Raw genomic sequence first — 26,149 nt, forward strand, 5'->3', positions numbered from 1 at the left:
AGTTTGGCAACCCCCCGTCTGTGGTGTAAGGGACGTCTTGTCCTCACCCCCCTGCCTCTTGAAACTCGCCGCCCGCATCATCTTCTCTTCTTCCCTCCTCCATCCACGAGCCCTTCATTTCTCGGGAGTCCTTCATTCCTTCCTTCTTCAGTTCTCAATCAAAGAGAGTCTCAGCCGTCCGTGATCCGTGATCTGTGATCTGTGATCCCAGGCTCCTCTTTCCCTACTTTTTCGATCTTGATTGCCCTAGGGAGTGCGTCCTGGTTGTACGCCCCCATTCCTTCCCTTCCAGGCCTTGGATCCTCGACCGTGAAAGAGATCCCCTTGTCCATCTTGTCCAAGTCTGCGATTCGTTTTTGCTGTGCAAAAAGCCTCATATCCAGGCAAGACGACCAACCTTCCTTCCGAAATCTGTCTTCCAAGCAACACGTCGCTCGTCCATCTCCCAAAGGTCCCCATTACGTCCAAGTCTCGATCTGATATTCGGGAACCCACCGGGCCGTCATCCGCATTCCTCACCATCTCGCCACGCGTAGCGGAGACTGTCAGATCGGACCGCCGTACCTTTCATTCGGCTCTTGACGAAAGCTTCGAAGCTTCGACGCTCTACGAGCTCGCATTTATAGAGAATTGTGCATCGGACATCGACGCACTTCAACCGTTCATATACCTCCATTGATCGTTTGAGAAAGAATCACCAGACTCCGGTCAAGTCAACATGTCGACTCTGACTCGCGCGTTCACTAAACGGAGTAAGCGACCGGAGGTGTCCGCCCCCATGCCCTATCGCAAAGAAGGGCACATGCGGTTCAACTCGGGCTCCATCAAGCGCAGCAACATCTCAGGCCCCGTGCAGCTAATCTCCACGACCAACATGTTGGCATACGATGCGCCCGATATCCTACCCTCTACCTCTTCCTCATCTTCCTCGCTGCGATCGGGAGACGATTACGACACGGGATCCCCTCAGAGCTACTCCTCCTCCATCACCACTCCTGATGTATCGCCAAGTGACCCCTTCCCCGTGGCTGCCAATGCGGGATCCTATTTCCCCAAGCGCTCCGCGACTGTGACCAGCCAGCCTCGTTCGTCCAACACCTCGTTCTCGTCCAACGAAGCCCCTTTAGTTCCTCAGCGGGCCTTGTCTCACACGAAGCGGTCGCACCAAGAGTTGGCTCGCCAGCGCTCCCAGCACAGAATGTCGCCCCCGCCTTTGGCAGCCCCGCGCAGTAACCCGACCATCCGTGCCTCACAGGATGTCTTTTTTGCGGACAACCATCCATTCAGTAAGGAGCTGGCGCAAGTGAACGAGGTGGCCGAAGAGTTTGGCGCTACTCATATTATGGATGAGGAAGAACTTCTCCTGCAGCGCAAGGGGCTGAAAAAGTTTAGTGTGGAGGACTACCTCAGTGAGATCGAAAGTGTCTATGGGAGCGTGTTCGATGATCGCGTGGGGCCGGCCAGCGTGAGTGCGTGGCTGTGAGCGGGTAAATCTCCTTCCCAATTCTCGCACCTCATGTTACGACTTGTCGCGAAACTGGGCCTGACTTCACTCCGGTTGATCCGGGGGCCATCTGCGGCTCGATGACCAAACCATAATGCGGAGCATGACGACTGGGGCTGAAGAATCCCTGAGCGCTGCTTCTCGACGACCAACTCTGATTCCTTCTTTTACGACCCTCGATTATTCCCCCTCCTGTCTTGCGATGAGCCATTCCAGGGCTTCTTTTTTTTTTTTTTTTTTTTGGAGATGTTTGATTATTATTTTGTTACGATCGATCCTCTTCGTGACTCGTGTGTATCTACCTCTCGAGTGACTTGGGCCAGCGACCACGCGTTCGGTACTCTCCGATGCCAAATTGTGTGGAGTAGAGCGGGTGGTGATGAATCTCTATCTATTCCTTGAATTCCTATTCCTCATCGCTCGTGTCAAAGTACCCCCAAGATGACCCACCACTCACTCCATTTATTAAAGTAGTCATGATTTTTCACCTTAAGCCACGGGTTGGCTCAAATGAAATCTTTCTTGTCAGTACATTCAAATGCCACTTTAGTCATGTCATGCTTCATGAAGTGACGTGGGTACTCATGGTATTGGCGTATCTGGCATTGCCCTTTTGCATTGAACGAGGCTTCTCCGTCGCAAGTCGCGTCGGTCCAGGGGACAGACACGAGATGACGCGCCCAGTCGCTCGAGGAGGCCGGCTTTCCACACATCACATTGGTGAGCCAAACATTTCCGTATTAGGCTTAGCTCTACCTCCGCCGCCCACACTTTTACCATCTTACAATCTCTCCATCAACTTTTTCTCGGCGTTATCGCTATCAAACGTTCTTTCTTACCAAATTGATTCTCATACCTGGACTCAATCACCTCTTTGACGTATTCACTGGAATATCACACCCAAGACCAAGAGATTCGCATCCTCTTACTACTGCGTCAGCTGGGGCGCTCATCCATCACGGCTCCTCGTCGGCCTGGTCTCCGCAGCCCCACAAGGAGCGAGCGCATGGGAAATTTTTTTCGTTCCGGCAGAGTCAACTTGATCAGTCTGTTGAATCTCGACATACCACTATCCGCGCCCAAATCATCGCGCATTTGACCGAGTGAAAATCCTCCGATGGGTGCAGACAAGTTCCTGTGGTCGATCCTTTCAGATCTGTAGCCTAGACTTTTCCCGGATCCCAGGGTCCAGCAAGGTCGTGTGTCGAGTTGCCTCATAAGCTGGCTCCTGCCACCGTCTTTACATCCGCTCGTCTGTCTTGACTCTTGCGGACATTCGAGCCGTCCGCTTTTCTCATCCTGTTGCTCATAGAACACTTTTTCAGAACAATACATCGTCTGCGCTGTGCTTTGCGAAGACATCTCTGTCATGGCTCCCGTTGCCACCATGCCTCAGCCCTCGGCGCTTACCTCTCCTCCTCCCATGCCACCATCAGAGATGCAGCCATCTTCATCTCCCAAATCGATCCTCAAGAGCTCCAAGTCTGCCGGCTCGAAGCGCAAAATGTCCGACGTCGAAGATTGGCTAGGGGACCATCCCACCGTCGAGGACCTGCCTTTGGAAAAACGTGCTCGTGTGACCTTCAACCCCACGGTCGAGACGTACACTTGGGTGAAGTCGAACAAAACAGACTCCGACCTCATGAACGTGCAGATGATTTCTGAAGATGTCCGTCGAGCCATTCACCGTCACCGTCATCCCGTCACCAGCGAAGACAACGAAGGTTATGATCGAATCAAGGAGATGTTCACCGCCGATCCGAAGAAAGCTGAAGACACCGTCTATGCATACGATCTTCCCCAGCCAGCCACATTGATGAAATACTTGCTGGGTCTCCGTGCTCATGTGATTGACCTGGATCGCGGCTGCAGTAGCCTTGTCACTGCGGTTGTCGAAAGTGAGTGGCTCGGTCGGGATCTTGCCTATGTGAAGACTTTTATCGGTTTCCTTGAGCTCCTTGCTGTTGCACAAGGGACGTATATCAGCCCCGTCTTCAAGATGCTTGTCGGAAAGCTGGCTGCGATCCCTCGTGGTACCGGTACCTTGCCCGGACATGCGGCGGTGCCTGCTTCTGCAATCTACTCTCGTGTCCACATGGCCCTGCGGAGCATCATCAACAAAGTGCCAGCCGGCAGCGGAATGCTGTCTCAGGTGCTTTCCCATTCCTTTCCCTACGAGGCAGACTCTGCCCAATCCTTTGTGGCCTACACGCGCAATCTCATTCAGATTATCGGTTACGCCCCCGAGCTGCAGTCCGATATTCTCGCTCTCATCACCGAGAAACTTGTCAAAATTGACGTTCAAATCCAGGTCGACTTGGAAGAGTTTGAAGATGAGATTGGTGAGACCCTCCTCAATGGTGTCTCAGAAGATCCGGACGTGGAACACGACATTGATGATGCCGACGACGCTTCTGATGTCAGTGACGACGAGGTAGATGAGAACTCTCGAGTGGCTGAGATCAAGAGCAACATCCACAAAGTCGACGGCATGATTGACGTCCTGTTCTGGTTCTACAATTTGTCCTTCACGAAAGGGACCCTCGCCGACAAGCGAAATAGCTTGGATCTCATCATCAGCCACTTTCAAACCATCATTCTCCCCACTTACAAATCTCGCCATTCGCAATTCCTCCTGTTCCACTTTTCGCAACTACACCCAGATCTGCTCGCCAAAACGACGACCTGTTTTTCCGACCTGATTTTCGGCAAAGTTCAATCAGGCATCATCCGTCAATCTGCAGCAGCATACCTGGCCAGCTTTATTGCCCGAGGAGCTCACATTCCCAGTAGCGTGGTTCGCCAGACTTTCAACGAGATGGCTTCGCAATTGGTGGACATGCATGAGAAACATGATCCAGGTTGCCGCGGTCCGGATCTTCGTCGATACGGTGCCTTCTACGCCACTGCTCAAGCTGTTCTGTACATCTTCTGCTTCCGATGGCGAGACCTGACCACTGCCTCCATCGCAGGGGACAGCCCACAGGAAGTTGACGAGCTCGAGCCGAGCCAGATTGCGTTCCCGCCACACATCAAGGAGTCACTGAGCAAGGTGATCTACTCCCGTCTGAACCCGCTGAAGATCTGTTCGCCTGGAATTGTGAATGAGTTTGCCCGGATCGCTCATCACTTCCAACTGCTCTACGTTTATCCTCTCATCGAGAAGAATAAGCGTGTCCGCATCAGCGCTTTCCGGAGCATGTCTTCCGGCCAAATTCAGATGGGACGCGAGATCCGCGCCGGGGATCAGCAGGGGCATCAACTCGATGCATACTTCCCCTTTGATCCCTACCAGCTGCCCCGAAGCCGGCGCTGGTTGGAAGGGGACTATGTAGAATGGCGCGGCATTCCCGGGCTTGACAAAGGTGATGATGACTCGGACAGTGATGCGGAGAACGATGACTCCGGTGATGACGATGAGTCGGCGACAGATGAGGAGTGATTGATGCATCACGGTTTCATAGTTCATCGCTGCCTCACAAAACTCCGATTGTTTACGCTCATGTCTTTCTTCGCCTTCTCAAGGGGTTATGGGGCCAGTTTGGCGCTCCTTCAAATTCGGCGAGCGCAGTTCAAATTTCTTCAATCTCCATAGCGCGGCGTCTGGGGTCTGGAATGCATCAGCCTGATAATGAGACTGGTTAGGTGGTTCCATCTTCTGTTTTTTTGTTTTTTTTTCCATCATGCTGTTCGGAAATACTTGATACCATTCTATTATTCCCTTTGAATCGCTCTGATTTTTTATTGATTTCTTTTTTGGGATACGCGTATGGCTTCTAGACATATTACACTGGCGTGTTGTGTTTGCATCCTATCGAGGGTGTTCTGTCGATGAAGTTTGTCCAAAACGAGAGTGTCATCCACAGTAGAAGATTGTAGTCAACTTGCTCATTGCATGTTGACCTCTATGCTCCTCGAATGAGGGGCCAGTGCCCGCCACTACCAAGCAATGCTGTAAATGACACTCAAACTAGAACTCGACGATAGTCAAAGTCTCATATACACTCATATACCACCAATCTGCTCGATCAACTCCCGGGTCAATCCGCAACAACCAATATAATCGCGTCTCGTGACCTCATCACCGGCGCCTTTCATACCTACTCCAGTCGATGGAAACTTTGGAGGTATGTCGTGTCGTGCCAATGTTGCTTTGCGTATTGTCCGGGCTGGAACCCCCTTCCCTATAGGTCCTTGACCCGTGCCTCAACGGGACACTCATGGACTCTGTAATTGTGCAGATCCAAGGTTGGCACCTTGACAGGATTCTGCCAGATCTTGGAACCTTGCCACAAGTTCCTCATGAACCTACGAGGTGAGGTTCGTACCTACCTCAGCTTGTGTGTATTGTGCAGTCTTGTATGCCCGTCAGCACCTGCCACCTAGTACTTAGTACTTATGTACTACTTACTGTAGTTACTTACCCACCTAGGAGCGAATCCCCGAGTCGACAGCCGCTCTGACACGAAGAACTCACTATGTCCAAACCATGGACCCTGATGCTCTCTGAGTGAACGGCGTTCTTCGAAACAGAAACTACCAAACAGCGCAATCTGAAATGGATCCCTTGCCATCTGCTCGGGACAAGCCACATCCGTCGATATGACAGGTGAATAAACATCTTTGATACGCCACACGGCCACAGTCGAGTGATCCATAAGCGTGGACAGGTTTATGGCAGGGGTACGATGGAGACTTGGAGAGTTGCTAGAGTAGGTAAGGTAGGTACCTACCTGTACCTACTAGGTCTGGTACCATCTTCAAGCACCTACAGTGTAACAGTACGTCTTTTTGCGCTGTTATGGGGGACAGGGTGGTTTCCCCGTGGCGGACTCGTGTTTTCTGGGGTTGTTCCTTCCAAGTTCCTTGTTCCTTGTTCGTTGTTCCTTGTTCCTTGGTTCGATCTATTGTTCCCGTTCGATTTCTTCAGAATGCCGGGCATCTCCCGTCCTGGATCTTCTCGTGTACCTTTAGATGGGGGGGCCTAGCACTGGGCTATGGATGGCATATTGGCATAATCTTATTTATTTACATGACGCCTACCCGTGTGCTACATCAATAGGTAGAGTGTCCCGGACAGAAAATCGACCCAACAGGGCAGGACCTGGGAGTGTCTATGGTCTATACAGTATACGGGGTGGAAGGTACTGTAAGGTGCAGGGTTGCAGGTTGTAGTCATCCACGGGTTGACGGGAATCGTAGATCTCTACCTATTGAGACATATTATAAGGAACAACCTTGATCAGATTGCAAAGAGGTAGGTACCTTACCGTTGCGAGCCCACCACTCTCCCTAGCACGAATGCGTGGATTGCACTTGGGTGATTCAAAATTGTAGTGTTCTTGAAGCCATCTCCTCTTTGTCGGGTCTGGTACTACTGGAGCTTCTTGCTCATTCTGCCCTTGGAAAGGAGAGGAAATCTCCGCGGGAGAGAAATGAGGAATGACATCATGTCTACCTCATCTTCGGGATATGATCTGATCACTGGTACACTAAGCAGTCACTACCTACATAGCCAGTGACCACCAGCCACTACCCACTACCCACTACCCACTGGCCGGGTAGTGGTCCCCATCCTAGACCATGAGAATTGAGGCGCTGATTATACGGGGACTACAGCCCAGCAGGTTTAGGATGAAGGGTGACAGGGCTGTTATTGCTTGGGTTTCAATTTTGTTTTTATTTTTGTTTTTTTGGGGAGCTGCCCGGGAGGCTCCAGGACGGGACTGGACAGTAGACTGGACACTAAAAGACTGAACACTAAGAGACTGGACACTAAAAGACTAGACAGTGCCGATCTGACGGGCTGTCAGGCCAGCCAATGAGTTGTACAGTGGAATGCGCTACAAAAATGGATGTGGCAGTGTGGCTCAGTGCGTGAATCTTCAGGACCAGTCAAATTCACTTGGGATCAAATTGACCACATCATGGTCCTGCGGTATAATCTATACAGAGGATAGTGTATTCATACTGCGGGTCAGACGAAATAAAAGCTGGGTGCTGCTCTTCCGTATGTAACCAGAAACAATTGTCATCCAAATAATTTCATGAGTATGAGGTTGGGCTTTGTTCCAGAGAGAGATGGTGAAACCCCCCCCCCCGCAAAAGAAAAAAAACACGGGGTTTCCACAGGAAGATGAACTGGTGCGGGGAGAAGATCAATCACGCGACAGCCAACGCTTGCCTATGTCCCTAACGAGAATAACTTTCAAGATATCTCCTCGTTAGGTCACTCAGGGCTGGCCAGACCTATGATATAAGCGCATGCATCTGCCAGGGTCTTAGGCGCACGCAATACGTTCAAAGTTAAAAAGGCTAGGTCTCACTCAAAGTTGTAATGTCGAGGATATTCTGGGGTCATTGAGAAGGGAGGGGTCAGTTCAGAGTACAGGGCATGAGTGTTCCATCTCTGATTGCCGGACACGTGCCCGTAAATAATCGCCAAACACAGGGCAAAGGACGTTGCCAAATAGGAAAAATCCTCATAGCAAATCGAGTCACACGAGGGCCTGCAGGCGTTTTGATACAGGGCTGCCAAGTCCAGCCTGGGGGGGGGAAACATATGTACATGAGCTCTGCCAAAGGGAGCACGTCCCTTCGACAAGTTCAACCCGCTAACTAATATCACGAATATATACTCCCGGGAATGCCACACCCAAAAACGCTATGATCCAAGCCGGAGAACAGTCGATGCGAACGGAACAAAATACTTAGTAACAGGAGCCATTCACCGGTCGAAGATGGCCTTCATGTCAGCACAGGCGTCACGGTAGTGAATGTCCACGCTGCCTTGGTCCCTGAAGGGATTGGCGGATTTATCCCACGCGTGCTGCGCTTGAGCAATCATCATGGACCGCACCTTTTTACCCAACCCCTCCAGCCGTCGCACAAAAGTTTGCCCTTCCTTCATCAACATATCCCACTCACAAATGAACAAAAATACATCGTCGGGTAAGGCATCATGAAGAGCTTCATCAGATGCGCGCACTGGCGATGCATACGGAGACGACCGGTCCTCTATGTTGGGCAGGTATGCTTCATCGAAGAGATTCGTGAAGAACTTGGGTAATGTCTTGTTGGGCATGATGCTCATCGCACGGCGATGGTCACGGGACTCGAGGAAGTCTAGAATCGGATACCAGCAAAAGAGGGCCACGATCCGGAGCTCGTTGGTCTGATTCATCAATTGCTGGGTCGAGTCCGCCCGGCCCAATTGCTCCTTGATGGCGCTCACGATCCGACCCCGGAGTCGTAGAGGCACGGTGACGGCCAGATTGCCACCCGCTGAGAACCCGCTCAATGCCACGCGACTCACGTCCAACGCCAAATCCGAGGCGTTCGCAGCCAAGTAAAGCAGAGCCTCAACACCATCATCGACCGCGGTCGGGAATGGATGCTCTGGTGCGCGGCGATAACTCACGCTGGCGACAACAGCACCAACTTGCTCCACGACTGCGGCCGACCAGCGGCCATCGTCGGTCGCAGACCCCAGAGTGAATCCTCCACCATGGAAATTGACCGCGACGGGGTAGCGATGACCCTGGCGGCGCTGTTGATGATAATCCGGTGGGCAATAGAAATGGATCACTACACTAGTAGAGGTTTCTGAGTGAAGGGTGCGAGTGAACGTGGGCCGAGGAGGTCGAGGCGGCGCCAGTGTGTGCAGCACCATGCCGATACCCATGAGGAAGCGCCAGACCACGGCTTGGATGTAAAGCCACCAGCGCGAGGAAGCCATGATGAGTCCAATCCAGATGGCGGAGAGCAAGAGCGCGACGGGGAGAAACGTTTGGAAATCAATGTCTTGCCAGTCAAAGTTCTGCAAGGCTATCTTCTCCTCCGCGACAAAGAGGTAATGTTGGCTGAATGACGAAGAAGGGAAGCTATCTCGAGGCTTCGGGCAACTGCTATTCCACTGTCCGGGGCTCTGGCTCGGCTCAATCGGTTCCGTTAGCGAGGAATGGGGAAGGACACTGGCATTTGAGAGAGCACTTTGGATAGTAGTGGGCAGTGGGCAGTGGGCAGTGGGCAGTGGGCAGTGGGCAGCGTCCGGCAAGGTCCGGCGCCTTGAGTGACCTCCACAGGTTGAGTCCGGATCGTTGTCAAGGTCCTGGAATACCAGCTGCAGTGCCGCCTACGGTGGTGATGGGTAGTGGGTAATGGGTAGTGGGTAGTGGGTACTGTTGGGGTGGGACGCACCTCAAGCTGGGACGTTGCGTGGTTTGACAGGTATCAGACTTGCTAAAAGAATAGGATGTAAGAAGTTTGCCGGGATGAGATGACGTCCTGAACTCCTGATTCGAGGAACAACAATATACTGAAGAGGGACCCCCAGGTAAGTGGAAGTTATGTGAGAGGTGCAGTTCGGCAGAGTGTGTGGTCCCACGCCGTCAATCGCAGACTCGAAGGCGGAGAAGCCGGCTACGTTCCGTCTTGGCCTACGCCATGCGCAAGGCACAGATCCATCTCTAATCGTGCTGTGGATCTGTGTCAACTTGTCAAGGGTAGTGGCTCATGATATCAATCAGTGGACGATGGCTTACGAACAGTGATGTAGGTGATTGAACTGCACCTATAGAGTCTGACATTGTCTGAGGATTGATTCCCATGGATTCAAGTCCATGCGGTGTGTCATTCATTGCATGCTGTTCCTGAGCCTCGGTCGGGTCGTCCTGCAGAGTGGGCGAGGCACCCTCGATCAGATAAGGATACGAAGGTGCGGTATGGCTAATCTATCGCGATGGCATCCATAGTAGGAAAGTACCGACTCTGATGGACGTTGTTCTTGCATTGGCAATCTAATGGTATTAGGAGACAAGTCATTAAACTTGCGGAATACGCATGCCCGCACGTTGCTTGCATGCGCCGTGGCAGTGGCGGTAATCGCGTGGTGGTACCTCCCCGTCGGCGCTAACCTGACCCAGGGTTCGAGGTACATACCGAGGTTGCTCAGGCCGACGGATGATTGCATGACCTCAGCCACGGTCAGCGATCATTTCCAGCTCACCTTGTCCTGAGTCCTGACCACCAGAGAAGCAAGTCAGAATGCCCCGGACGCACGAGGAGAACACTCATCCGAGGTCCAGGACCACCGATGAGGCTGTCAGGCATTGATGCAATTGGGACAAGATAATTGCGGTCCACTGATTGACGGAACAGGGCCCCAGGAGAAGATCAACGCTTGTGACTGGGAAGCCACACTAACTCCATGACCATCATGGACGGGCTCTTTTCGGCCTTCGATTCGGCGATTCGCAGGATACAATACCATACCTACTTGACTGAACCAATTGACACGCCAGTCGCAGTCCGCATCACTGCCGGTAATTCTATGGCTCCATGCAATTATGGATGCCCTGTGGGAAGATAGTCTGCCATTGTGGTGATATGGTCGCTACAGAGAGACCTACACACACAAGCAAAAAAAAAAAAAAAAAAAAAAAACCACAAAACTACAAATCTACAAATCTACAAATCTACAAATCTACAAATCTACAAATCTACAAATCTACAAATCTACAAATCTACAAATCTACTCATCGCACTCTTGATCAACGAGAAAAGAACAGCAAATGATTGGAAAATCTTTCGGTCTATATCAAATAGAAATATCTCTGATCGTTGCGGCTGCCTGTCACGGTGTGGTATCCAGCTTACCGTAGGTTGTCCTCTAACAGTTATTCTTATTTCAGATCATGTAATATTTTTGCTGTATTGGATTGCAGTCAATCCGGCGACGAATCCGGAAATCCAGAAAGGTCCGTGATGATGTCATAACATGGTCTTTTGGGACGAGACCCCAGCGGAACACCCCGCCTCCGCCCAACTGTAACGGACCGAGTTTGGTTCGTACTGAGCTCCTCAACTGGTCTGACACCCCGCCTGATTTGGGTCGAGCGCGGGTGATTCATGAGTGTATGAGTCCAGTATCCTCGTATAGTATGTGTATTCATGACAGGTTTACTCCTCGAGTCCTCTTCCTACCTGTTGCGGTACGAAGTTACGAACTCATTCCCGTCGGCTGGTCCCTCGTCGCGACCACTTCTTTCATTTGGGCCCCGTGCAAGAACTGTCATTAAATGCCACCAGTGCCCCGCCGATAAACATTCCCCTCGACATCTTGTCTTTATCTAGTGTCTACTTTCCTTTCCCCTCCCCCTCCTCCTCCTCCTCCTCCTCCTTCTTCCGGTCTCCGGCACATCCTAGTCGCATCACCACATCACTTCTACACCCGCGACTTCACTGGTGCTTGACCGACCATATCTTGCGCCTTCTTGACCATCGCCGGACCTGACCTGACCAGAGGGAACGCGCCAAGTAGGTACTCAGTCAAAACTACTTCGTTGTGCAGCCCACTCCTTGACCAGAAGGTACGTCGAGCCTCCAGCGTTCTCCTCCGTCCGGCCCCGGTAGCGTGCCTCCCGAAGCAAAAGAAGGTTGCCGCTGGCAGCCTTGTCGAGCCTGTCATAAGCTTCCCGGGGATCCGTTGTTGCCCATGTCATTCCCCCCGCCGGCTCGTGCTGCCATCCGGTTCCAGGAAGCGCCTTCTACCACAGCCGTGGCACAATCCGCTCACCCGCCTGTCTGGGCGTGGTCCTGCGTTTCAGACGTTCCCGAAACGCCCGATTGCGGCGTCTTTCCTCAGAAGTCGTGGTGTACAGTCCGTGGCCAGATCAATTGGACCTGGCCCGCACCTTACCCCTTCGTCAGATCTCACTCGGGTCCCCAATTGATCGCTGCATCGTGCCCTACACCTTCCTCGCCTTGCCTCTCCTGCTTCGCCCAGTGCCCCTCTCACATGCCAATCTAGGAAATCAACCTCCCCCCCCCCCCAACACCCACCCACTGCCCGCCTGCTCACAGATCCTCCCGAGGCGGTTCTTGCCCACCATGTCCATCAAACGGGCGTTCACCAAAGCCATTCGGGGCAACACCGACAGTGACGACGCCTCGTCAGGCAGTCACGTTCGATCTCTCTCGCTGGGCCGCTCCAAAGCCCGAACATCGACCTCGCTCGATTCGCGAAAATCGCTCGATGGATCGCCCTCGGCTTCTCCTCGGCGCAGCATTCTGGGCACCTTCTTCCGTGACCGAGACTACATCTCCTCCTCAGAAGATCAGTCAGATGACTCCGCCGCGACGGGCAATCTGAGCAAGAACCAACAGAAGCGACTGGCACGCCAACAACGCCGCAACGAGCGGAGTCGCCTGAGTGAGGACCACGTGTCCGAGGCCGACCATCGTCGCAAGGAAGAAGAACTGGCCAAAGCAGCTGCAGAGGAGACCGCCGAGATGAAAGCGCGCTATGGCGAACTGCCGCTGATGCAATCGCAGAGTCGGCCACGCGAGCTGCGCACCGCGCTGGAGGATGTGACGCCCGCGCTGGAGGGCCAAGAGATCTTCTTCACCGCACGTCTACACGTCATTCGCCGCATGAGCGCAAAGTTGGTCTTCCTCGTCTTCCGCCAGCAGCTGATCACCTTCCAAGCCGTGCTGCATGAGCGGCCTGGCGTCTCGTCCATCGCCATGATCTCCTGGGTCGAACACCTGCGAGTGGGATCATTCCTGCGCGTGCGCGGCCGGGTGCAGAAGCCCGAAGTCCCTGTCCTGGGTTGCAGTATCCACGACGTGGAGCTTGCAATCGATTCCGTGCACCTGCTTGTCAAGCGAGAGGAGCCCGTCCCCTTTAGTGTGTACGAGGCCGAGATTCAGACCAACGAGGAGGACAAGGCCGAGGGTCGTCGCAGTCACATCCCGGATCGTACCCGCCTGAGCAACCGCCTCCTGGACCTACGCACCCCAACCTCCCAGTCCATCTTCCGCTTACAGTCCGCGACCTGCAACCTCTTCCGAGCTGCTCTGGATGAGCGAGGCTTTATCGAGATTCACACCCCCAAGCTCCAGGGCGCCGCCACCGAGTCCGGTGCGAGCGTGTTCCAGGTGAACTACTTCGGTCGCCCGGCATTCTTGGCCCAATCACCTCAGCTGGCCAAGCAGATGGCCATCGCGGCCGACTTTGGCCGTGTGTATGAAATCGGTGCGGTCTTCCGTGCGGAAAACTCCAACACTCATCGACATTTGACCGAATACACCGGTCTCGATATCGAGATGGCGATCGAAGAGCATTACCATGAAATGCTCGAAGTTCTCGATGCGACCATCAAGAATATCCTGAGTGGTATCTACGGCAAATACCGCCGCGAAATCGAAACCATCAAGCATCAGTTCCCATCGGATGATGTTGTGTGGCTGGAACAAACACCCATCATTCGCTTTTCGGACGGCATTCAGATGCTGAACGAGTCGGGCTGGCGCAACGAAGAGGGCGAGTTGCTTCCCCTCGACGAAGATCTTGCGACGAGAGACGAAATCCGTCTCGGTGAGTTGGTGAAGGAGAAGTTCGGCACCGACTACTACGTCCTCGACAAATTCCCCCGCGGCGCGCGTCCCTTCTACACCATGCCCGACCCCGAAGATGACAAGTACACGAATTCGTTCGACATGTTCATTCGAGGTCAAGAGATTGTCTCTGGTGGTCAGCGTATTCACGATGCCAACATGCTCGAGGAGAACATGCGCAACGTTGGCATCAACCCGGACGACATGGAGGAGTACATGGAGGCTTTCCGCTGGGGTGCCCCGCCTCACGCCGGCGCCGGTATCGGTCTCGAGCGCATGCTGATGCTCTTGCTCAAGGTGGGCAACATTCGACTCACCTCTCTCTTCCATCGCGATCCCAAGAGTCTCCCAGCCAAGCCACCAGTCTCGACGCTGCGTCATCCGGAAGCTTCCACCATCGAGCCGCCCTGGCTTGAGCGTTCCCGTTTTGCCGAGAATGAGAGCGAGCTACAGCCTTTGGAGAAGCTGATTGCCAACTACGGAGACGCCACTTCCACCTCTTGGTTCGATGAACGCTTTAAGATCTGGCGAGACATGATGACTGGTGCTGCCGTTTCCTACGTGCCCAGCAGCAGCAACTACGTGATCATCCCCGGAAACCCAGCCTGTGACCCGTCACAGTACACCCGAACCATCACGCAATTTCTGCAGTGGCTTCGCCGGGAGACCAAGTTCAAACCCATCTGGATCTTGTGCTCTCCAGAGATCGAGACCATTCTCGGTGAACGTCTCGGATGGCGTAGCTTGTCCTGCATTGCAGAGGAGCGGGTGGAGCCCTCCGCTAACCAAGCTGCCTCCGATGGAGAATTGGCTAAGAAATTGCGCCGTGCCGACAATGAAGGCATCAAGGTCGTCTCGCTGAACCAAGGCGAGCTGCCATCCGAGGAGATTCGCCAGAGCATCGACAAGCGCATCGCCGAGTGGCTCGCCAACCGTAAGGGCACTCAGGTCCACCTCTCTGAGATCCGTCCTTGGGTTGATCACGAGCATCGTTGGTACTTCTATGCTGTGGATAAAGAAGGCGCCATCTGTGCCTTTGTCGCGCTTGTGATGATCTCACCCGCCTGGGGCATGCAAGTCAAGTACAGCTTGGACTTCCCCAACTCCCCCAACGGTGCCATTGAATACATCCTCACTGAGGCGATTCAGACTGCCGGCAAACTTGGCGTCAAGGGTCTGACTTTTGGTGCCGGTGCTACCGGTCAGTTGACTCCCGGTCACAACCTGCACGGCGCCAAGATTCGAATGCTGGAGCGTACTTACGAGGCTCTTGCCAAGCAATTCCATCTCGTGCGGAAGAGCGAGTTCCGCGCCAAGCTCGGTGCGACTGAGGAGCCGCTTTACATCTCCTACCCGGCGCACGGTCTTGGCTCCAAGGGTATTCGTGCTATTCTCAATTTCTTTGAAGACTAGACGCACCCGCGCTCGGTTTCCCAATTCGCTTCGTTCTTGCCGACTCGAAAGAGATCATGAACTCATGGCATGTCATGACCGATTGATTTTTTTCTTTTCGATTCTTCCTCTCGACCTAATGATCGGGCGGAGACTCGACTTTGCGGCGCGAGACCTCTTTCATAGATTAGAGCGAGGGGTCCGTTGACAAAAGAGGAAGCTATGATCAAGGAAGTTCTCTCGAGTGAGTTCAGGCTCGTTTGACTTGTCATTGTATTTAGCTTGATCGCGGGCGTGTCCTGGCGCTCTTTTCTCATGGGCACTTGTTGCCTGGCTCCTTGTTGTTGATGGGTCTTCCCTTGTTGGCTTTTGACGTGTCGTATTTTGTTCCCTGGCTCGACATTGCTACGTTCAGTGTCTGGGTCGAATATTCCCCCTACTGTAATTGTCCATTGCATCTTTGCACGTCCACGCTTAATGAATACTATTTTTCGTACTTTACATGTGCACGGGCTCTAGAGGGTTGTTTCATGTCATTTCGCATCGTTTGAGAAATGTCCATGTATGCGGACTTCAGGAGGATGGATATTGCGCCATGGTCAGACCCGTAATAGATAGACAGGCCTCTATAGATATCGATGAGAAGCAAATCCCAATTGAAGAAGCAAACCTCCTGATGCTACTGGGGGGGGGGGGGGGGGGGGGGGCTTTCTCCCAATTAGGTTGTGGTCTGTTTTTCCGGCACCTTGCTGAATGGGCCAAATCCAATACTCATCCTGACGCACTGCAACAGTGATCCGTGTTGCTGCTCTCAAATGTCGTGACTCGCTTGTCACGAGCCTCAGTGACTATACTGGACCGGGTGCAAATGAAGTCAATATATACACAAGCAGCATGCTTATAAACACCCAATCCCCGTTACTGAAGAAATCACCCATCAAATCTCCTTCTTCTCCTTCTCCACCTCATCCCTCTCAGCCCTCGCGTCGTCAATCAACCGCCCCAGCTCCCTACCCACCCACTTCGCAACGACCACCGCCACAACACCCACCACTCCCATCCAAGCCGCCGTCGGCACCAGGGACCTTGGAAAGACGTTCATCAAGAACGGATCAAGAATGACATCCACCACCACAGGTGGGACTCGTTGCATCAACGCCTGATCTGGTGAGAAGTAATCCGCGGCAGCCTGGACGCGCAGAAATAAAATCGAGTCGTTGATGAGGGTGGTTTCTTGGGGACGTTGTTGGGTGAGAGGGGATGTTTCGACAGGTCTGTCGTCTATCGCTGCTGCTGCTGCTGCTGATGCTGCTAGTGCTGCGAGGTGGGAGGTTGAGTATTTGCTTAGGGAGGAGAGGAGAATTGGGTCATTCATTGCTTGGGAGAGGGTGTATGTGGTTAGAGTGAAGGATGTTGGTTGCTAAATGATTGTTAGTGAGAATCTTCCAAGCTGGCGATATGGAAACATGTTTGTGATCGTGATAGAGGGAGTGACACGAAGACCATCAGTGGACGATATCAAGGTACAACTGATTCATACACCACGAGGTTTCGAGAAGAGGTCCGTCTCATGGTTGGGGTATGGTCAAAGCAACGCCCCCGTCTCCGAGCGACGTGAGAAGAGGCGAGCAGTAGGGTATACATAGAGCAAAGTCGAGAGCAGGATGCGCAAATTGGAATAAGGGTGAATTACCGTCGCCAACCAACAGATGCGAGCTTCATATCGTTGCCCGGGAGTCAAATCCTCCAAGAAAAACCATGACTCAATCCCCTGCGGAATTTCGACCGTGGGGAATGAAGCATTCAAATAGGTCCGTACAACAGAATTCTGAGGCGAGAGGTGCATCATGCCCAGAGGATCCAAGTGCGGCGTATCAGGAGGGATCGCGACAGCGGGTGGGCCCAAGAAGATGGTCTTTTCAACATTGGCTTGGGCGACACTTGTGAAGAATGAGAGCAAGCTCAAAACTGTGGGAATACTGCGTTTCATAATTTGCAGAAATTGAGGCTTTTTGAGCCGACGCGTGTGGATTGCTTTTTGTCGACGAACCCCGTCTGATAATGGATGACTAGCAGATCACCGAAGGTCGAATACGCTCGGTGTTCTGAGTTTTGGTTTGTCGTCGCCTTATTCGCCAAGCACTGTGTGTGAGCCTGGCCGAAGCTCCAGTGACTGAAAATTCCCCTGTACTTTTGGTCAACTTTTGAAGATTTCCAAAGACGTTTCAATGGCATTCATAAAAAACACCATAAAGCTGGAGGTTACTTGCGGATGTGGATGTGGATGCCCGAGTCGACGGAAGCCTGAGGGATCGGGCCACAACAATAGAGCACAATCGTGTAATACGGAAACCCTCAAAAGTCTGGGACGTGTGCTTCTAAGCTCTGCACAATTTGGCGGTGAGAGCTCCCGTGCAGGACCGGAGCACCCTGGTCTTTGGTCATGATCAAGGACCTACATTAAGTTAGAGAGATGTATTCAATGACGAGGAAGCAAGTAAGAATGCATGTGGCTAGTTTGATACAAGCTCTCTAAGCCTCTGATGAGTGATTTCCATGGACAATGCCTTTTAGAAATTTCTTTCATGTTCATGATGGATTCAATTGTGATGCTGACTGTGTACATTTGCTGATCTGTCTGTTTGTTGATCCTGTCACATGACTTTCCACAAAAGGCGGTGACCCCCGGCCAAGTTGCCAGCCCGACCACCAATCAGAGCTCAGAACGCGACCCAACGAACGGATCAACAACGAACGTCCCCCCTCCCTCTGCCTGCGGGCTGCACAGACGTCCTCCACAACATTTCTGCTCTTCTTCTTCGACTCGACGAGAAGTGTGATTCCATTCTTCACCCATTCTTGGTGAGTCTGCCTCCCTTCCTATTTCCCCCCCCCCTCCCATCCCCTCTTCACCTGTCAGGCGTCTATCCCGTGAAGTCATCTTGCCCACGGAGATCTTGACTCGGACCGTATCAAAATTGGTCAACCGAGACCGTGCCACTAACACCCCCTGAATCGTGTCCCAGGTCCCGTGTTTGTTATTGGGTCCTTCCATCACCACCCCCTCCTCCTTCTTTTTCACATTTGCAAAAAAACACCCATTCGACACAATGAGAGAGATTATCAGCTTGAACGGTATGTATGGTCACGTTGACGGCGAATCCAACTTTCCATCTGCGTGGGTGATTAAATGGACCTGAGACGCGCTAACACATATGACCCTCTCTAGTCGGCCAGGCCGGTTGCCAGATTGCCAACTCCTGCTGGGAGGTGAGGCTTCCTCCGCCATTGACCTTGCGTGCTCGTGGGAACGATAAACGGACTAACTCGACCATTGTGTAGCTGTACTGTCTGGAGCATGGTATTCAGGTATGTTGCAAATTTCTAATTTCGACCTATTCTCGGCATCAGATACAGGAGGGGCGGCATGGCTCCCCCTGACCTTCGCATCCGGGAACTGAATTGTCATGGTCTAACACTCATCATAGCCCGATGGACACCTCACCGATGAGCGCAAGAAGGCCGATCCCGACCACGGCTTCAGCACCTTCTTCTCCGAGACCGGTACGTGAATCATTTCAACTCTCGACAAGGGACTGCGACCAGCACGAAAGGAAAAGCAGACCTTGGCTATCCTATGATGGTCGTTGCTCAATGATTCCTTGATGGAATTATGATGCCAGAGTTCCGGCCTCTGCTTGTTTCACGTCCCCGTTTCCCAGTCCTCCACCCGTAGAAGAGCATGGTGAAATCTTTGGCAACTTGCGATTCTAATACTTGGGTCTTTGTGCTTGGATAGGTGCCGGCCGTTACGTTCCTCGCACCATCTACTGCGATCTCGAGCCCAATGTTGTCGATGAGGTCCGCACCGGTACCTACCGTTCCCTTTTCCACCCCGAGCAGATGATCACTGGCAAGGAGGACGCCTCCAACAACTACGCCCGTGGTCACTACACCGTCGGTAAGGAGATGATCGACCAGGTCCTCGACAAGGTTCGCCGCATGGCCGATTCCTGCGCTGGTCTCCAGGGATTCCTGGTCTTCCACTCCTTCGGCGGTGGTACCGGTTCCGGTTTCGGTGCTCTGCTCATGGAGCGCCTCTCCGTCGACTACGGCAAGAAGTCCAAGCTGGAGTTCTGTGTCTACCCTGCCCCTCAGAACGCCACCTCCGTCGTTGAGCCCTACAATTCTATCCTTACCACTCACACTACCCTGGAGCACTCCGACTGCTCCTTCATGGTCGACAACGAGGCTATCTACGACATCTGCCGTCGTAACCTCGGCATTGAGCGCCCCGGTTACGAGAACCTGAACCGCCTGATCGCTCAGGTCGTCTCTTCCATCACCGCCTCGCTCCGTTTCGACGGTTCTCTGAACGTCGACCTGAACGAGTTCCAGACCAACCTGGTCCCGTACCCGCGTATTCACTTCCCCCTGGTTGCCTACTCCCCCGTCATCTCTGCCGCCAAGGCCGACCACGAGGCCAACAGCGTCACTGAGATCACCTCCAACTGCTTCGAGCCCAACAACCAGATGGTCAAGTGTGACCCCCGCAACGGCAAGTACATGGCCACCTGTCTGCTCTACCGTGGTGACGTCGTCCCCAAGGACGCTCACGCCGCCGTGGCCACCCTCAAGACCAAGCGTACCATCCAGTTCGTCGATTGGTGCCCTACTGGCTTCAAGCTCGGTATCTGCTACCAGCCCCCTGCTCAGGTCCCCAACGGCGACCTTGCCAACCTCAGCCGTGCCGTGTATGTATCCCTTCTTCTTTTCCTCGTAGCTTTCTCTTTCTGCCGATTCGGAAGTAAATTGACTAATTCTTCTCTGTCCAGCTGCATGCTGTCCAACACCACCGCCATCGCCGAGGCCTGGTCTGCTCTCGACCACAAGTTCGATCTCATGTACTCCAAGCGTGCCTTCGTTCACTGGTATGTTGGTGAGGGTATGGAGGAGGGTGAGTTCTCTGAGGCTCGTGAGGATCTCGCTGCTCTGGAGCGCGATTACGAGGAGGTTGCCAGCGACTCGCTGGAGGAGGAGGACTTGGAGCCCGAGTACTAAACAATCTCCTCTTCTTGATCAGCCACCGAAGGTCCGGATGTCTGGTTCCTTCGCCTGTCGGAAACAGATCTTCCTGGCACTGAGGGTTGGGTTTTTGTTAGCCTACATCTCCCGGACCTCCTTGCAAATAGAAGGGATTGTCTAGTTTTAGGTCCGATGATGCTTATTGGTTTTGTTGTTCGATATGTCTTTAATATCCCTGAAGCAGCGATAAGTCTTTTTTTTCCACTCGTTTTTCACCAGTTCTATGTTCCCTCTCCCGCTCTCTCTTTTACCACTGGCGTTTCTGCCTCCACCAAGCGTGTAATTACAAAAGTGAGACCCCTAGTCAAAGTCAATCTGAATGATGCTGCCCAGGCTGTGCGATATCTACTATTTGATATCTTTGCATCAGTAGTTCACACTTGGATCGGATTCCCTCATTCATTGCATTGGCCCCGGTCGTCGATCGGCTAGGGTTGATCTGACAAGTATTAAGGTTGGTCAGCGGGCATCGCGACCTGTGTCTGCCAGTCTGGAATGACTTGATAAGTTGATTCCCCATTGAACTTCTCGGGCGCCTTTTCAATGGGCTAGAACTACGGCCCAAGCGCTACTGCAATAGCTACTCAAGTGTCTAATTTCCTAAACGACATGGGTTCGTGCCATGATATGATTGCTGTTCTATCAAACCTGAACCGGGTGAGCCCTGGAGGAGGTAGACTACTGCTTCAGTGCTCCTGCATAGACACTGGAGTCTGGACAGGCGGGTATTACGAACGCTAAGACCGACTGACCGCCCTGGAAGGCAGCGCCTTTACGACATCGACCCCATCAGCTTCCCCGTTAAGAAGCTGTATTGCCCTCCCCTCAAACCTCAGTCTGACCTTGCGGTGGTCTATCAGTAGCATTGCCGAGTGCGCATGCTTTTATTTGGCCGCTGACCAGTGATCGTCAAACTTGCGCGTGTCTCTCCTCGGTGCCTGTAGCCCGTGGCTGAACTGACAGCTTCCCCATACATACGCCATTTACCCCCGAAAGCTCCGGAGAGCTCGCATATCACCCAAATACCGCAGAGCTGTTGCTCCCCACGACGTGTAATCATGGCTGATGCTCGTAAGTGAACCCACAATCTCATCAAATCAATTTCTTTGTCAAATTGGCTGTCTTATGGGTCAAATGCAACTCTGGCGTGTCCCCGAGACCTCCATCCCCATGTCACCCTCGTCATGGAGCCCACCCCCCCCCCCCCCCCCCTGCCCGGTGTTCAAGGCGCATGGTGCCTTTGCTCAAAGGCTTCTGAACCATCACATTTGATTGCTAACTGTCGACTTCGATATAGCACAACGGCACCCGAATCTAAATTTGACGCCGGAGGAGAAGCGCGTATTTTACCAGCTCTTCCAGGCTGCTGACACGACCAACCTCGGCGTGATCACTGGCGAGATTGCGGTGCCATTTTTCGAGAAGACACATCTGCCATCCAGTGTGCTTGGCGAGGTATGTGTTGCGCTGCCACCAAGATTGCGAAGTCAAGCTCACGATTTGGCGCAACGCCTCTACTAGATATGGCAGCTTGCAGACAAAGAGAACAGGGGTCTCTTGACTCCCTCTGGCTTCGGGATCGTCCTTCGGTTGATTGGACATGCACAAGCTGGGCGTGTGCCCTCCGATGAATTGGCTTTGCAGCGTGAGTGGATATCTTGAGATATTCGACACGGGACCTCCGTGGTCGAGTTCGAGCTTTCACGGAATCGTTTCGCTAAATGTCGGCCTTGCTTTAGCTGGACCGATTCCTCGATTTGACGGTATCGTTGTCGACAACACTCCAGCACCCAGTGAATCTGGAACTGCTAGTCCTCCGCCTGGTGCTGGTCCTCCAGTTCGTGTACCACCGTTGCAGCCAGAAGATGCTCACAAGTTCCTCTCGCTGTTTGAGAAGTCAGATACCCCCAATGGCATGATATCAGGTACGAGACATTCACCAAAAGCGATAGGCGTCCAAAGTAACCCGTTGAGGTACTGACAAATCAATGACAGGTGAAACCGCGAAACAGATCTTTGAGCGCGCGCGTTTACCCAATGAGGTCCTTGGTCGGATATGGAATCTCGCAGATACAAAACAGCGTGGTGCTCTTGACGCTACTGACTTCATCATCGCAATGCACCTTCTCACGTCCTACAAGGCCGGGACTCTTCGCGTCATTCCCCAAACTTTGCCTCCACCTTTGTACGAGGCTGCCGCTCGGCGAGGATCGGGGCGTGGTTCCTTTGGTGCGCGTGCGAACGTCCCCGCTGTCCCCAATATTCCCAAGCAATTCAGTGGTCCCCAGCGTGCTAGCACTCCTCTTAGCCCTAATAATACCGGCCGACTAGCGTTCGGTGGCCCAATTCCAGCTCAGCCTACAGGGGATTGGCTCATCAATCCCCAGGAGAAAGCACACTTTGACACTATCTTTGAGACGGTCGATACCGCCAAGCTGGGATCAATTACCGGTGACCAGGCTGTCGCCTTTTTCATGAAGGCTCAGCTTCCTGAGGAGGTGCTCGCGCAAATTTGGGATCTTGCGGATATTGATGCCGACGGTCAGCTCAACCATGATGAGTTTGCCGTGGCCATGTATCTGGTGCGGCTGCAGCGGAGTGGAAAGGAGCCTCTTCCCCAAGTGCTGCCACCAGCGCTCATCCCTCCGAAAATGCGCCGTCAAGCTCCACAGTCTGTTGCTGCTCAGCCGCAGGCTCCCATGCCTCCGCCTGCGCCTGCCCCTGTTCCACGGTCGGCTGCGGATGACTTGTTTGGCCTTGACTCTCCACCGCAGCCAGTTGCACAGACTCAATTCCCCCAATCCACTGGTGGCTCAAATACTGCGTTCCAGACACCTGGCTCCCCAGCTTCGCGAGGCTCGCCTCAAGTGCCGAATACCCAATTCAAGCCTTTTGTTCCGACATCAAGCTTTGGCCAGACTCTGCAACCCCAGATGACGGGGGCTTCTTCAGGGACACCAGCTCCCATCCGCTCGCCGCCTCCTCCTTCAGACGACCTGCTGGGGGATAATGACCCGGAGGAATCGAAGAAGCTTACTCAAGAAACCAGTGATCTTGCCAATCTTTCTAACCAGATAGGCTCTCTAGCCAAGGAGATGCATACTGTGCAGGGCAAGCGTACCTCAGCGGAACAGAGCATTACGCAAGCCTCTCAGCAGAAGCGGGACTTTGAGGCACGTCTAGCCCAAGCTCGCGCCATGTACGAGCAGGAAGTTGCAAACTTCAAGGCTCTTGAAGAGCGCCTTCGGGTCTCGAGAGCCGAGACTGCCAAATTGCAGCAAGAGTATGCGTTGATTGAAGGGAGCCGCCAGGACCTTCAGACTCAGTACAGTCAAGTGTCCAGCGCGCTCGCTACTGATCAGCAAGAGAATGCTAGCCTGAAGGAGAAGATCCGCCAGGCCAACGCCGAGGTTGCTCAATTGAAACCGGCTTTGGAAAAGGCTCGCTCAGACGCTCGCCAGCAAAAGGGCCTTGTTGCTATCAATAAAAAGCAGCTCGCCACTGTCGAGGGTGACCGTGATAAGATTCAAGGCGAGATCGACTCTTTGGCTAAAGAGACTCCTCGGCACACTGAATCTCCAACGCCTGTCAGCTCGGCTGCGGATGTCACCAGTCCTGCATTGTCCACTGCCAGTCAGAACACCAACCCCTTCTTCCGTCGTCCAACAACCGCCCCTTCGAGTGAGCGGGCAATGTCTCCTGAGACCACAACCGAGCAGCAAAAGGCATTCGATAACCTCTTCGGTCAGTCCATTGCGTCTCAATCTACTGGCGGTCCGCCTCCAACATCATTCCGTGCCGAGTCGCCGTTCGCAGCAAATGCGCCTGCCACTTCGAATGTTCCTACACCGTCTGCATCCCCGGTGCCTGCAGTCTCTGTCCCGGGGGCCTTCCCCGATGCTACGTTTGAAGGCCCATTTGCTGGTTCAGCCGGTCACCTTGCACCAGGCTTCCCTCAATCAAGCGACCATCAATCTGTGACTTCGTCCACCGTGGTTTCGCCGCCCGCCAGTCGTTTTGGTGGTCCTGATACTACGGGAATCGCGACTCCTTCTCAGGACGCCAGTGATCGGGCCGGGACACCATCGATTGCCGAGTCCAGTGACTACAGCCGAGCTCCCCCTTCTGCGTCGGAAGACACGCCCGCTCGTTCGCCATTTGATGAACCGGGTGCTGCTGCTGGGGGCGTGAAGCAAACTCCCTCTTCAATCTCCCCTAATGTCACTGGAAATCAGGAACCCACTAAGGACTTGTCCTTTGATGAGCTATTTGGCAGCAAGGCACACAAGAGATCCGAGTCCCAGAAAGAAAATGACTTTGAAGAGGCTTTTGCTTCCATGTCGCAGAAGTCGGGCGAGAAACCTAGCGGGCCAGCCGCCGCTGCCGCCTCGACTTCTGAATTCCCCCCGATCCAGGAGCTGGACCATGACGAAGAGGACGATGAAAGCTCAGATGACGAGGGTGGCCTTGGCTTTGACGATAACTTTAACCCTGCTTCTCCCTCAAGCCCGCATGCGGAGAAGAAGCTTGACGCAATTGATGCCGCTCAATTGGCCTCGTTCCCAACACCTGGATCCGCCCCTCCTCCAGCGGCTGATGCTCAGCTCAGTCCGCCTCATTACGAAGATAGTACGGCTGGGGAGACAAGCAATTTGCCAGCCGAGTACAAAGACCTGTTGCCTGAGCGCGCAGATCCCACGACTGCGCCGGATGCGCCTCATTCAGTTCAATCTAGCAGCGGCGAGCCCATAATCCCTGATGAGTCTCAGCAAAAATCTGGGCCTGAGGTCGGGGCACCTGTGACTGGTGGCGCAAAGGTCGGCGGACCTGATTTCGACGCGGCTTTTGCTGGACTCAATCTCGCACCCGCTAAGGAAATTGACGATGATGACGAAGACGATGAAGCTGATGCTATTCACCATAAGGAAGCCAATGACTTTGACTTCTCGTTCGACTCGCCGGCCCAGACTCATCATGGAGCTTCTTCCAGCGGCGATGTCGCTCACGCCGGATCGTCGAACTTCTTCTCGTTTGATGACCATACTTCGACTGCGCCCGTTCACGCAACGACCACAAATGCTACTACCTCCAACGAAGGTAACGGCAAGGAGGCTGGACACGATTGGGATGCCCTCTTTGCCCCACTCGAAGGCGCCAAGGCCGCTCCAGAGGAATCTGACGGCAACGCGAACACGAAGGCACCTGGCTGGGCCCTCGGAACTGAAACTGGAGAAGATGACCTTCTCTTGCAGCGACTGACGGGCATGGGGTTCCCTCGTGAGGACTCACTTGCAGCTTTGGAGAAGTTCGATTACAACATTGACAAGGTGAGCCACTCTTTGTTAAAAGCTGCTACTGGGGAGACTCTCGCGAGAAGCATGACTGACATATAACAGGCTGTCGACTACTTGACCTCCAAGGCTTGATGTAGTGGCTCTCGATTCCGACTTCCATCATTCTATTTCTGCACATATTATCCAAATATATTTTCCTTTTGTCTTGTTGATCCCCATTGGCGATATTTACAATCTCTCTCCTTTCCCCTTTGCTTCTCCGTCTCCTTTTCCTTTTTTTACTCTCAATTAATTGCTACGATCAATTGGCCGATTTCGCGGCGCGGTTCTACTGTGAGCCTGCTCTCTCTGTCTAGAACGTCCTTGGTTCCTAAATGTTCTCCTCCGAAGAGGCACCTGCAGTCAGCATCATGTACCTCTGGCTAAATGCATCTTCAGTAGCCCGCTGTGTAGTTAGTCGCACTTCCAGCTATAC

At 53.3% G+C, this 26,149-nt stretch overlaps 7 protein-coding genes across 7 annotated transcripts; 5 read left to right on the forward strand and 2 right to left on the reverse strand.

The window, feature by feature from the left end:
- Positions 1–718: 718 nt before the first annotated feature.
- On the forward strand, positions 719–1,483 carry N7539_002129 (uncharacterized protein; the record flags this gene model as incomplete). Its single annotated transcript, XM_056931732.1, has 1 exon — positions 719–1,483. The coding sequence occupies one exon, from the start codon at positions 719–721 to the stop codon at positions 1,481–1,483; it is 765 nt and encodes a 254-aa protein (XP_056793763.1).
- Positions 1,484–2,873: 1,390 nt separating this feature from the next.
- N7539_002130 (rDNA-binding RNA polymerase I transcriptional factor) lies at positions 2,874–4,946 on the forward strand (the record flags this gene model as incomplete). The annotated part of the gene is made up of 1 exon (XM_056931733.1): positions 2,874–4,946. One exon carries the CDS (start codon positions 2,874–2,876, stop codon positions 4,944–4,946), a length of 2,073 nt encoding a protein of 690 aa, XP_056793764.1.
- A 3,285-nt stretch (positions 4,947–8,231) lies between these two features.
- Positions 8,232–9,242, reverse strand: N7539_002131 (alpha/beta hydrolase; the record flags this gene model as incomplete). The annotated part of the gene is made up of 1 exon (XM_056931734.1): positions 8,232–9,242. The coding sequence occupies one exon, from the start codon at positions 9,240–9,242 to the stop codon at positions 8,232–8,234; it is 1,011 nt and encodes a 336-aa protein (XP_056793765.1).
- A 3,152-nt stretch (positions 9,243–12,394) lies between these two features.
- Positions 12,395–15,316, forward strand: erdS (aspartyl-tRNA synthetase, cytoplasmic; the record flags this gene model as incomplete). The annotated part of the gene is made up of 1 exon (XM_056931735.1): positions 12,395–15,316. One exon carries the CDS (start codon positions 12,395–12,397, stop codon positions 15,314–15,316), a length of 2,922 nt encoding a protein of 973 aa, XP_056793766.1.
- Positions 15,317–16,232: 916 nt separating this feature from the next.
- Positions 16,233–17,285, reverse strand: N7539_002133 (uncharacterized protein; the record flags this gene model as incomplete). Its single annotated transcript, XM_056931736.1, has 2 exons — positions 16,233–16,715; positions 16,989–17,285. The coding sequence occupies 2 exons, from the start codon at positions 17,283–17,285 to the stop codon at positions 16,233–16,235; spliced, it is 780 nt and encodes a 259-aa protein (XP_056793767.1).
- Positions 17,286–18,405: 1,120 nt separating this feature from the next.
- Positions 18,406–20,356, forward strand: N7539_002134 (tubulin alpha chain; the record flags this gene model as incomplete). The annotated part of the gene is made up of 6 exons (XM_056931737.1): positions 18,406–18,430; positions 18,525–18,565; positions 18,638–18,664; positions 18,784–18,859; positions 19,095–20,049; positions 20,131–20,356. The coding sequence occupies 6 exons, from the start codon at positions 18,406–18,408 to the stop codon at positions 20,354–20,356; spliced, it is 1,350 nt and encodes a 449-aa protein (XP_056793768.1).
- A 1,082-nt stretch (positions 20,357–21,438) lies between these two features.
- N7539_002135 (EF hand domain protein) lies at positions 21,439–25,806 on the forward strand (the record flags this gene model as incomplete). Its single annotated transcript, XM_056931738.1, has 6 exons — positions 21,439–21,451; positions 21,678–21,835; positions 21,902–22,025; positions 22,120–22,305; positions 22,376–25,707; positions 25,777–25,806. The coding sequence occupies 6 exons, from the start codon at positions 21,439–21,441 to the stop codon at positions 25,804–25,806; spliced, it is 3,843 nt and encodes a 1,280-aa protein (XP_056793769.1).
- Between the last annotated feature and the right edge of the window lie 343 nt (positions 25,807–26,149).

The sequence above is a fragment of the Penicillium diatomitis genome (assembly GCF_028827545.1).
Source record: "Penicillium diatomitis strain IBT 30728 chromosome Unknown utg000002l_segment0_segment0, whole genome shotgun sequence".
In the NCBI taxonomy this organism is placed as follows: Eukaryota; Fungi; Ascomycota; class Eurotiomycetes; order Eurotiales; family Aspergillaceae; genus Penicillium; species Penicillium diatomitis.